At 40.7% G+C, this 13,196-nt stretch overlaps 1 protein-coding gene across 32 annotated transcripts in view; it reads left to right on the top strand.

Moving 5' to 3' along the window:
* Nucleotides 1–13,196, top strand: part of rims2a (regulating synaptic membrane exocytosis 2a) — a 183,707-nt gene that overhangs the window by 127,697 nt on the left and 42,814 nt on the right. For 19 of the 32 annotated variants that reach the window (XM_084726049.1, XM_084726046.1, XM_084726047.1 and 16 more), the window contains 3 exons: nucleotides 3,838–4,023; nucleotides 6,394–6,500; nucleotides 6,876–6,908. In XM_084726049.1, the coding sequence (XP_084582175.1) occupies nucleotides 3,838–4,023; nucleotides 6,394–6,500; nucleotides 6,876–6,908 (326 nt within the window). Of the gene's footprint in view, nucleotides 1–627; nucleotides 745–3,837; nucleotides 4,024–6,393; nucleotides 6,501–6,875; nucleotides 6,909–13,196 lie in introns of all 32 variants that reach the window. The other 13 variants (XM_084726048.1, XM_084726065.1, XM_084726076.1 and 10 more) reach the window with 4 other exon arrangements.

The following is a 13,196-nucleotide window of genomic DNA, read 5'->3' as shown; positions in this document are numbered from 1 at the left end:
CCTACAGAATGTTTTTTTTTTTATTCACTGATGAGGGTACTTTATGTTATTTGGCCATTGTCAGTGCCATCACTGTTGTGTTGTGTCTAGATATATATTTCTTCTGCAAAAGATGAAATATATATATATAATGTGTGCTACTTTTGGTAGTATATAGAGTATATTGAGAACATGAGTGACTCTGTCACCATACACTTCATCCATCCAGTATCAGCATTGCTTATCTCTCTTTTCATCGTCTCAGTCATTCTCATATGAACATTCCTCTCCAAAAATGTCACATAGGATTCTAAGAGGAACTAATTCCTCATTTGTCTTTTTATCTTGCTCACCACAAGAGTGACTATAGCAATACTGAAGATGGATAAGTGGTGTATGGTTGTGAAGTTTTGTCCAGAAGAGGTGGGTTCTCCTGCAGACATTTTGTGTAAGCCTTCAGTTTATATGTAAGCTCTGTGGATCTGTGGAATGATTTAATAAGTCTGTGCTCAGAGCAGACAGAGTCTGTTATGGGAATCCACAAGTGTATTCCACCTTTTCTTCCTTTGCAGGTCCTTTTTTATGTTACCTCCCTCTTTAGCTGGGAAAAAAATTAAATGCTGACAAGTTGTGATATTTTTTCACCAGCCGCAACCATCGCGTGTACCCGATCTGCCGAGAGGAAGCAGTCAGGTTACTGCGTTCCACTAGGATGGCCCGTGCCTATTCTGAGGGCGCCTACTCCTCCGACTATGACTATGAGAGGTATTGACATGCACGGCCACTGCATCTGTGCATCCGCCATCTTGTGGTCTCCTCAAGTTGTCCCTCGTCCGTCTTTAATTTATGCGTGATCGTACATGTGATGACCGAAAATGATATCCTGTCTGATATCGGTTTTTGTTAAAGAGTCATCACTGCTCTGAAGTTGTTGCTGTAAAAGAATAATACACAACTGCCTCTATAGGTTGAGGCTCAGAGCTCTGTGTGTTGCTGATGTCAGCTGTATGTACACTGGTTGTTGAGTAAAGTGCTGGCCAGCACCTGACTGTTTCTCAGTTGATGTCCTTGTTTATGTACCCATGTACATTATACCAACAGCACTATGTCGATCAGTGGTGTGTGTGGTTTTTAGTGTTGTCCTCTTTTACATGCTATTGGCAGCTGCTTTTTGCTCACCTACACAATGGCATCTCTGATGCATTGCTCTGGGCTGCACAGTAGCTTTGTAAATTCTGTGTTTGCCCTTTGCCTTCTTGTGTCTGGCCACTTATGGGCTGCTGGGCCGTTCCAAGCACGCATAGAAAGGCCTGCTGACACCCATCCATCCTCAGGACCCACGCCAGCGTTCTGGTGCACCAATAAAAAGAAAGAACTCACATCACCCCCCTCCTCCAGAGAAATGCTGTAAATGACTCCACTTTTCTCTGCCTTCAATCTTCCGCCTGCTGCCATCTGGCTTTCAGTCAGGAATAACGTGACGTTTGTGCCATTTCTCTCCTCTCCAGGAGGAAAAAAAGTGATGAGTCCTCAGAACCCAGCCCGAGAGCCTGACTGACTTTATTAAAGTGTCACAAAGTTTCCCTGAGGCCCAGCTTGGCTCGGCTTCAGGCTCAGCCTATAGCCTAGATAGCCCTTAACGAGAGCTCTCCGTCTTCTGTTCTCTCCCTTTCTTTTCATATGAACCAACAGAGAGCAGATAGTAGCTAGTATCTCAGTGTTATCCACAGAGGAATAAAATAGATTTCTCTCCTCTCTTCATACAGATAAAGGTGTTTCTGTCTGCATCCAGGTAAAGTAAAAGCAACAGTGAAAACTGAACAGAAGTAAGGACAGAATAAAGAAAGTGGGGGGCATTAGTGGAGTTTGAGCCCTTTGGCAAGTGTCTTGGTTTAGTTTCTCCCCAGAACACGAGACAATGCTTTTCATGGTTCTGTTGTTTAAGAGTGTACCTTGAGTGAGACCAAAGCCTGCAGCATGTACGCATCAAAACAGCAGCTTTTTCAAGCACAGAAAACTAATATTTTGGACTCAGTCTGAATCCAGTGAGCACTGCTATTCCAAAGTACAGTATGTGTATGTCATGGTGACATCTATCAAATTACACCTAATGAGAAGTTTGATTTGTAACAGACATAACCTTCACATTAGCCATCAATCCTTGGCCATAATAACAACCTCACTATGGGAACTCACTAATGATTATGTTGACCATCACTGTGAATGACTGTAGATAAAGAATGTTAAAGGCTGCTTGTCACAGACTGATGAGCCTTTGTTTTGCTGCTGGAGACTAAAAGGACATCTCCTCTACTGGACAATTTTTCATACTGTAAAAGGCTACAGACACTACAAGACTACGACAAGATTGACTTATGAACTGAAATTCAAATGACTGAAATGACTGAAGGAAGTTTTCCTTCCATATTCTCCAAAGTTTTAGACAAAATCATGATTTAAAATTATTTAAAGAAGTCTTTTGGTGTCTATTAGCCTTATTAGAAGCTGATCCTTTGTATTTGTATTGTGCAGACACCAACATGTCTTCTGCTCTTTAGAATTTAAAAGGTATAATGTTTAGTTAAGTACAGATTGTCATATTGAACACAGAAACTATAGGGCTTGTGATTTCCCAGTGTGCATGCTCTAAACCTACTTGTGACACCTCATGTCTTACGGCTAAGTAAAATATTTCACCTTTTTTGGATGTGTGCAATGTGATGCAGTTTTATGAAAATGCTTTTTTCTTTTCTCTCTATACTATCAGTGATTTTCCTAGTTGTGAATCCTCACTTGCTTTTTTCTCCAGCTCTTCAGATCAACAAGACTTCCTCACTGTGCCAAAAATACTTACTGTGTGATGGCTGGGCATTTTTCAGGAAATAACACATATAACAAGCCAAATGCAATGTCAAGATACACTTCACTTTCCCCCTCACATTTCACTCTACTTCAAACAGACTGCAAATGAACACTCACCCACCACGTATAGAGAGACACCACATGGTCCCTGCCAGTTCTACACAACCTGAAGACTTCACAGTTAATTCACTACAGGAGCCATAAACCAGACAGGATCCACTTAACTGTCTGTCCCTACCATCCACCCTTAAAATTAAGTAATTCAGCTACTTACGGAGAATGATAGGCAAAGGTGGAGTTTTAATATTAAAGTGTTTGTCAACTGTTCTTTAAGAGTTGCTGAATAATTAATTTTTTTTCACTTTAAAGGGCCATACCTGTATTTTTGCTTGTTTTAGTCAATTTACTGCAAATTTATACAAATCATATATACTTGACATTAGGGCAGACAAGTTTTCAAAGCAGGCCATAGTGGTTTATATATATATATTTTGAATATGTTTTTCTTATTCTGCATGTACCATTAATGTACATATATTTCAATACAGGATGGAAATCAGCTGATGTTGAGACTTGTAGTCCATAACAATGGATATCATGTCAGCTGCAGATAAATTTAGAAATCTACATCTGCATTACAGTGCAAGTGTAGGCTAATGAAATTAGACTGTAACTAAAGCATACATGATGTTCATTCTGCCTGCTCTGAGCAAGTGTCAAGCCAATAACATACAGAGTTTGATGGAGACAAGAGACCTGCTAGGAGGTGGGGAAAATATGACCAGAAATAATGCAAAGTATGTGATTTACTGATATGTAGTAAATGGGTTAAAACGTGCAAAAAACAGGTATGTTACTTACACGCATGCACCTTGGAGGAGTTTTGAGATTGCAGCGAATTTCTTTGCCCACAATACTGTCCACCCTGCCAGCATACTGTCCCTGCCCTGCCAGGGCCCCACTGAGTGCCTGCCTATCTCTCAATGACCTCTGTAGGAACCATGGAGCCATGGATAGACACGAGTATCACAGCAGGTCCCGCTCTGCAGACCAACGGCCCACTATAGAGCGCCCCACATCCCGCTCGCGCTCCACTGAACGCCCCCACGACTCTTCGCTCATGAGGTCCATGCCGTCTCTGCCATCTGGGAGGTCTGCTCCCCCCTCACCTGCCTTGACGAGGTGTGACCCAGATTGGAGACGCTAACCAGCTTAGCATAGAAGCAGACTGCAGTTTTAGTTGTGCAATCATTTCCCTGAGGCATAGCTACTCTGGAGGGAGAGATAATTTAAACATTAGCTTAAAACATCAATAATTAGACCCAAAACCACAGTTTTTGGCTAAGTAACATTATTAGACTAAAACCAAGTGAAAGCATTAAAGTTAATATTAGGCTACTAACTGGGGATGTGCAATATAGACATATAGAGGTCTGGTAACTTATAGTACCTATGTTTGTTAGTTAGCATAGCTACCAGGTTAGCTACCAAGCTTACCCAAATAGCTTTATATTAGGCTATTTAGATAAGTTAGGTAGCCTGCAGATTTTTTACGATTTTGCCTCTCATACTAACAAAACTTAATCAAAAGAATGAATGAATGAATTATTTTTTATATTTTTATCTTGCTAACAAGTCTAGCTACTAGCTAGAGGACAGCTACTTTGTGAGATCTCTTACTCAACCACTGAGGTTTAAATCAGCCAATGACATTATTTCTTCCCCCAGAGCAGGTCTATCTCCGCTACACGTTTGCATAACTAGAACCTTTTTAGAACCAAACCAGTTCCGACCCCGTCCCATGAGCTCCCACCCACCCTGAGCCTGACTAACTCACAGAATGAACCAGAAAAACCACATCACTGCCACCCACCTTCCACCCTCCCAGTACCCTGCTTCCCTGCCTCACCTCACCTCACTTCACCTCACCCACTTCCCCCTCACGACTACCCCACCACCCACCTAGCCACTTTGTGTTTTGTCCCCAAAAGCACCGGTGCTGTGTTTTCTTTACACATGTCCCAGGCACGACAGTCCTGACACCGTAGATACTAGCGTGCTGACTCGTTTTAATTTGGAACACACTGCTCATACGCTTGCGTGAGTATAGCAGTGATGGGCCAACATTTTTACTTTGATTTCATTACTAACATCAACCAATGCCGTTTACCCTGTGATGGCATTCTGTTTTTGTTTGTTCTTTTGAGTTGCAGCCTTTTGGGGACAGTCTGAACGCATGGTCGCACTGGTCTGCTGTTTCTGCATTGAACTCTTCTCTCCTTGCAGCTTGATGAGTCGACTGTACATGCGATTCACACCTGGCATTTTTTATTGCAGCTCAGTTCCCTACAGTTGATGTGTCCCTCCACTCCCATGCCATGTGCCAAACATCATTGCTGTGTGCATTGGTTTTATATTTGAAGATACAAAACACTTTGCAGATATCAAATATTCAGGAAATGGATTTCACAAAGTAACTAAATGCAAAAATATTTGTCTTATGTAAAACAATGCGAGGCTGTGAACTGCTTACATAAAGATATATAAATCAGTATTAGTACTGTCACATAAAAGACTTACCTTTGAATTATCTCAATTGTGCATTGCTGTCACTGATTATCTTCAGTAGACCTTTTTCACTGCATCAGTTTAGACTTTAGATAGCAGAGTAAACACAGGTGTCACTAGTGATACTAACTAAAGGACCAATGTGCCAGATTTACAGGGATTTATTGGCAGAATATGACAGAAGTGAAATATAATATTCATACGTATGTTTTCATTAGTGTATAATTAACTGAAAATAAGAATCATTTTGTTATTGTTACCTTGGAATGAGCCCTTTATATTATTTATATCTACAGAGGGTGCGGGTCCTCTTCCACAGAGGCTGCCATGTTAAACTGCCATGTTTCTACAGTAGCCCAGAACAGTGGCTCTAATAGAACCATTTGTAATCTTTGTGAGTTTCCCTGTCACTGTATTTTCACCTATATGCTTCGAAGGGGAGCGTGAGGCGAGACATATTCATTTGGTTGCAGCCTACCAGTCGCCATTAGATGCCACTAGATCCTGCACACTGGTCCTTTAAGGTTCCATTCAGGTGAAACAGAGTCAGAGTGCTGCTATAGTGCATGTTGACTCACTGGAAAGACTCTGCAACACTAAATGGAACAAGACCTCAGTTAGTATCATTGGTAGCACATGCATTTACCCCGCTATGTCATAACAATATGGCTTCTGTGAAAAAGGTTCATTGAGCCTGACAGTGACTAGCATCAAAATAAATAAACATGTGATCTAACACTAAACTATTAAACTTATTATACACAAATAGATTAAATAATGTTTCAGACTCCCTTTATAGTAGGTAGCTTTACTTTTTTATGTTGAGCTTTATTTTCTGCAATCAAAGCTTTCCCTTTTTTTGATAATCCCCTTTCTTTTCTCACACTGTGATGTGGGTGTGACATGGCCAGGCCCTGCATCCACCATCAGATCTCGTCCAAATCTGTGCCTCACCCCCACTGTCCGCTACTTTTTGTCATGTAGGGCGCATCCTCGTAGTGGATCAGTCCAGACCAGTCCCACCAGTACCCCCATGTCCGGTAGACGAGGACGGCAACTCCCACAGCTCCCACCTACGGGGAAAGACAGAAGTAAGTCACCTGGTTGTTTTCTATTTGAATTACAGGGTTATGGCCTGAGAAGAGACTTAAAGTCATGTCTTTTTCGAGTGAGGACATCTTTATATTAGTGCAATAGTGTGTTTTTGTTCAGTATCTTATTATGATATAGTTCTTATTTGGTGGCCCAGCTGACTGGGGCGGAGGAAAAGCTTTGGTTTTACAGCAGTTGCTTCACTTTTGACTGAGACAGAAGGATTTTATTTGCTGATGGATTCTCTCAGTATAAGCTACAGATCACATCATATATGCAAGGACTTTTCTCTGTTGATTTATGCTTCATTGGTGTTTATTCTTGCCCTACATCCATAACATCTCTACTCGGTTCCTTTTCCATTTCTCTCTCAGAAGATGGAGACGAAGGAACAGAGCCTTGTGAAGGTCTGTACCTGAATGTATGGGTTTTAGTCTTTCAGACTGGGAGTGTGGCTGGTTGAGCCGCACCTCACTCTGAAGGCCAAAACCCTGTCTGCAATGGTGGATGGCTGGGTTCACTGGAGGCTGAGCGTACTCTGTGCTCCTCATTGAACCTCTCCCTCTGTTGCAGCTGTTTAGATGTCCTGTGCTGTTGTGTTGTACTACCTTTAGGCCTGTCTGGATCCTACTAATGATTGTACCAGTGTTGTGTTCAAATGTAGTCTCTCTGTTTCGATGTTATTTGAGCTATTTGGACTGCTGAGATACTTCACCAAAGCTAATATAATGCTTTACTGTCTGTATCTACTGAACAGGGTAAACTCAAGGCTTTGAAAAGGGCTTAAAGAATGATAGTTTGAACTTCTTCTCTACTACAAAGTGACATTTGAAGTCTGATTTGTTCCTCAGCACTCCTTTAACAAATGTTATGTGTTGTAGCGACTTGTGACGTGTACTATAAGAAGAACCGTGATGAAAGCAGTGATTATTTTTCTCTTTGAATCAAACACAGTGAAAAACAAAGACTCTTGTACTGTAGCTTTGCAGTGATTGGAGGGAACGACTGGGACAAAGATAGAGAGAGGGCGAAAAGCTCAAGCAGTTCTGGAGAACTTGTCAAAGCACTCGCAGAACTCTTTCATCATTGTCAGAGTCCATGAGGGCTTTCCTTGTCTTCTGTGCCGCCACCAAACAGACCCTCTCTCTTTCTTACTCTCTCTCCATCTTCATCACTCTCTCGTTTGCTCTCTCTCCCAGTCCTGCCCTTCTTCTGTATCTGTGCCATCTTTTTATCACTCTGAAGCTCTCTCTCTGTCTGGACTTCTTCGTCACTTCTTTGTGTTGCCTTTTCCTCTTGATTCCTGCACCGGTCTCTCTTTCTACTTTTTGTCAGGCAGTCTATCCCTCCCAACTTCTCTCTCTCTCTCTCCTTCCTTCTTTCTTTGTGTTCGTCTTCCTCTCTCTACAGTACCTTTCAGGCCAGTGGCAGTGTGTGGGCAGTGGGGGGGGTATTGATCTGACCTTGTGCTGTAGCTCCCACAGAGCCGTATGGCACTCAGCTTATGTAATGCAAATGTACGTGTGTGTGTGTGTGTAGCTTTTTTATGGAGTGGATCCATATTATTGCCCCTCGCTGATTACACAGAAAAGCTGCACTGTTGATAAACCTGCTATTGTGTTGTCTTATTGCTGCTGTGCTTGGATGTTTAGTCATACCTCATACTTGAACGTACCTAACTGTATTGTTATTTGTTTATTTGTGGCATATCCTAAGAGGGAACAGGGAAGGAGCTTGGGGCAGCTGAACCTCAAAATGGTCACTCAGGTGTGTTTATCACTACAGAAACAGGCTTTAAACCTACCCTGAAGCAATGTATTGAAATATGTGATGCTTTTCACTCCTTTCTCTGTTCACAAAGAGTTAAAGAATTCATAAAAACAATTTAAATTAAAAAAAAGTAAGTAAATAAGCTTCAGTAGGAGTTTGGACCATATCTTGTTTTTATTTTGGATGAGATTAATGTACAGTATGGGTTGATGTACAGTACATTCATCCACAAGCTTGAATGAATGGCCAGACTGTTGGCAGAAACTGGAGATCCCCACAGTTTCCACTTCCTACTTTCCCATCTGTTTATGTGGCGTGATTCTGTCCTTTGACTGTGTGGTGCTATTACTCAACACTGCCATATCTGTAGTGCCGACTGACTCAGTGAACACTCAGTGTAAGGTTTCTAAAAAGACACATTCTGTTTTTAAACTGTCTATAATCAGTGTGTTTTGTAGGCCAAATGCTGCTGTAATAAAGTTGTATGTTTTAGTATGAGTATAGTAACATGCATAACATGCATGGTGCAATAAATTACGCATTGCATTGTATTATTAACCAAAAGTTCCTATCATTTTTGTGTAGTGGCTTTTATATGCTAACTAGTATTCAGTATCTTGGGATAGCAGTGTGTTTGTGCGTGGATCTGTGAGTGTATGTGACTCTATGTTTGAGCACATATATTAATGTGACTTAAATACCCGTATAGGGTTTCAGATCTCCATCATTTCATGGGCCATCATCTGTCTCTCTACTAGCAGCAGACTGTGAGGAAAAACCCCAAAGCCTGCCGGTAAATGGGAGGAAAGGCAAGTCCTCTGAGTAGTGTGATGGTGTGACTTTGCTGTGTGGGTTTTCTCAGTCAACACAAGTTCTTCCTGTGTGATGTTCACTAGCATCTGTGATGACTTTACTTCTCTCAGTGAGTCTTCCTTCTTATTCGCTGCAGCACGTTTAGCCTATATAGTCCTTTATGCACACTTCCCTTCACCCACATTTCAAATATTATATAGACTGAGTGTGGTTCATTCCTACTGAGTTGATTTGAAGTGATGAAATTAGAGAGTTTTATGTAGCTGAAGCTGATGTTAATAGGTCCAGAGTACTGTCATTGTGATCTCTGCTGCTTTGTCCTTCTCTGGCTCAAGTACACCACTAATCTACCCTCTACTCTGATAGAAGTTAAAACAGTTAAGACAGAGCTCTCCATTTCCATTGCGAAATGCCAATCATTTTAATGAGATATGTATTATTGAATACACACACACATCTTGTACAGTACTCCCTTAAGAAGCGCAGTCTCAGTCATACATAACTCATGTTCAGGGTGGCTCTTAGCAATTTTCTAATAGATAAATGAAAAACATAAATTGCATCTAAATAAATAATATTTAAGGTGATTATTTCTTGAATTCTGTGCATTTCTATGCTGTAGAAGTACTGCAGAGTACAATCTCTTATTTTTTTGGAGACTCATAGACAGTTACCTCCGTTGGCCAGCAGATGGAGCAAAGTTCATTATCTTTGATGAGGAGCTGTCCATGATTTCAGTGCTGAAGCGGCAAAGAGGTCCTTTCTTTCTTACAAATTCTTACCACTGGTCTTCATTATCACTGCAAAAGATATAATAATGTTTTCAGTAACTATTTTAAGTTCCCTTGATGATTCAAGGTCCCTTAGATTACTGTAGTGTGCAAACCAGTGTGTGTGTCTGTATATTGTATATGTATGTGTGTGCGTCTTGCTGTAGAAGTGAAATGGGAGGACCAGCAGCGAGGGCTGAATGGCTCTTTATCTGATGGAGGGACACAGCCACACCCCTCCCTCACTGACACAGGTTGGTTGGTCTTTGTGTGTATTTCTGACACTTTTCACTTTGATAGACTTTTTTTCACAATCAACTACATGAGTCCATGAATAGTAAGCAAGTTGTTGTAATCTGTCAAAACAAAAAGAGGTGCAACATGGTATGCTACCACCTGACTGTGCAGTTGGTGTATCATGGCGATGAGGTGGAGCCTTGTCATGACTTAACCAATACAAAAGTGTGTATTAAAAATAAACCACTTATTTGAGAATGTGTCAGTGGACACCCAAAGAAATGCTCCTACATAGATGTTGTTGAGGCTCTATGAATTGAATCTATGTCATGGCCAAAGTACTGTACCATAACTGTGAGGACTCAGTCAGCCAATAGTGTGTCCATCATTCACCATTTGTTCTTGAGCACCGAATCTAGTTCACTCATGTATTACTATAATTGTTAAATGTGTTGAATCAACTAAGCAAACCACAGTTATTCATGTTCATGTCCAACATACCTATGTTATGCTAAAAAAATAAGGACATTTTTAGACTAATTTAAGCATAACATTCAGGCAATGTTTTCTAAAATGTCTGCTAACATAATTTATTGAGACTCTTCTATAAAATGAATTTTCATCACCAGATTTCTAATGTCAGAATGAAATTCTTCATATGAACAGTGTTTACTATACAGCAAGAAAAGACAGCCGTTTTTTATTTATTCATGGATTCATATGAAAGTTTGCACCTTCAAAGTCTAAACAGTATTCTACCAAAGTGATCTGTCCTTGAAGTATACTTCTGTGCTGTCCTTCATGGTTTGTGTGGACTCTTATCAGCTGGATTACAGCTTCACCAACATCAGACGTGGATGATGTACAGTAGAAGCTGGATGTTAGAAAAAGAAGATAATGCAAGGAGAGCTAGCCTTATATATTTTGTATGGGCCAGCAGGATTGTTTCCCAGGTTAGCCTCTGGATGGCGTCCTGCTGTTGTCTGTCTCTCCCTCCTTGGTGTGGTTTTGCAGTGCAGCATGGAGCTGATGTTCTGTAGTCACTCTGACCTCTGAAAACTGATATTGGCACATTTCATCCTCCAAAACATGCAAATTTGTTATTATATAACAGCATAAAAGTGTCTTGGCTGGCAAAGTGTTGTATGTAAATCAAATGTAGTTTGATGAGATGCTGTCCTCCATGGATGTATTTCAGGATAACATGAAATGTTGTTGCTAAGGTAATGACACCACGGTGTCTTGAGGTGCTGTATTTGCTTAATACGCTTCCATGGAAACACATCTTCGCCTCCCTCTGAATTAAGCCTCATTTATATTTACCTGGTGTGTCGCTTGCTGTTATGTTATGCCTACAGGCTTTGATGTGCTGTGACTTGTTTGATAGACTTGAAATGATTTATTATAAACAATAACATTATTAAATATTAAACAAAGTCAGAAGAAAAACAGTAGTTATGTGTCTGCAACTACTGATGCATATTTACAGTTTTATTTATTATTTCACATTCATTTTGTTACAGTGTGACACAGTGGCATTAAAGGCTTTGACTCCGCACCTTCCACCCTGTTTTTCACCGATAAATGTGCTATAGAGCTGCATGTAACATGTAGCCTGGTGTTGAGAGCTAACAAGGCCCAGTGGATCAAACATGACCGTAAAGCCCCTGACTGCCACTGCCTGAGATTCAAGCTGTAATGAACCTTCAGCGAGTGTGGTCATCAGTCAGTCTCTGACTCTCTCAGTCCCTCTCTCATCCTCTTTATTTTTCAGTCTCCCTTTAAACCTCCCCTCTTCTCTATTGTTCTCTTGTCTCTGCATATTTTTTCAACCTTTATGTATTGTGAAAAAGCTGACTGAGCATGATCCTCTTCTCTTGCTTGACCACATTCATGTTACTTTCACACTGGGAGCTCTTGAACAGTTATCTTGTAAAATGGGGGAGTTCTAGTCACACACCATGCTACCAGCTATTGGTTACTGCTTTCCCATACCGGTCATTTATTCTGCGCTCCACAACGACTACACACACCAACAACAACAGCATCTCTAGGCCTACAACAGATCAAAATGCCTCAGACTGAGTTTTCCAACTTGTTTTCTGCAAGAGGCACAGTTATTCAACATTTTTACTCATAAACAGTGTTAGATTGACTGTGTCATGTACTAGTGTGATAAATCCCATGAATCATGTCTTTATATCAGGTCATCAGACGATGAGCTCCATTTTTTTTTGTCGTCATGTTTACTGGGTCCTACATATTACTTTATTTTAGTCATGCAAAAGGAGAAATTGATAAGAAACATTTAAGTTATGACTAGTAACTAGGATTTTATCTTGAAATGGGTTTGCCTCCCAGACGAGCCTCTATTTTGTCAAAGAAGGGCAGAAACGTGCAGGAGCTTACATGAGTAAAACGAAATTAAGGTAAAGACAAACAAAATAGGAGGGTGGAATCCAGGAAAGAGAGAACTGCTGGGTGGAGGAGAGGCTTTTAAACCCTGGAGCAGGTGAGCAAATGAGCAAATTGGGCTGGTCAGCTGTTCACCTGCAACCCAACAGAACAGGCAGACATAGAAAAATAATGTTGTGAAACATAACAGCCAGTTATTTGGTAAAATCCTGGGAGATAAGGAAAAAAAAAGGCCCCTTATCAGAATACACTTATTGCACTTCTTTTCTTTCTTCTGCTATTTGGCACTCACTTTATTCACAGTTTTTTTTTTTTGTTTGTTTTTTTAGAATTTATTACCATGAAAGCTGGCATTTACTGTTGTGGAAATTTAGGTAACCCCATAGAGTGAAAGCTTAATTGTTTTGGAAGTTTGTTTGACCTGCTCATTGCCAACTTGCTGCTGCGTCTGCAGCTGCGGTCTGTAGTCTTGGAATAAGTTGTCATCCAGAGGCTGCTGGGTTAAATATAAAATGTTAATTGCATACAGTATTAACCCACAGACCACAAGAGTCTTTTCCACACTGATTTGTTCTAGTTTTCTCTGTCTTAATATATCACTCTCTTATCCTGATGACCTACATGATGCAGTTCAAGTAAGGAGGAAAAAAAATCACTTGCTGTCTTGATTATCATTTGACTCTCTAATGA

This window comes from Lutjanus erythropterus, chromosome 9 (genome assembly GCF_056507025.1).
Source record: "Lutjanus erythropterus isolate fLutEry1 chromosome 9, fLutEry1.hap2, whole genome shotgun sequence".
Lineage (NCBI taxonomy): Eukaryota > Metazoa > Chordata > Actinopteri > Lutjaniformes > Lutjanidae > Lutjanus > Lutjanus erythropterus.
Note: the sequence above shows the minus strand (reverse complement) of the source record. Positions and strands in the feature narration are given on the sequence as shown.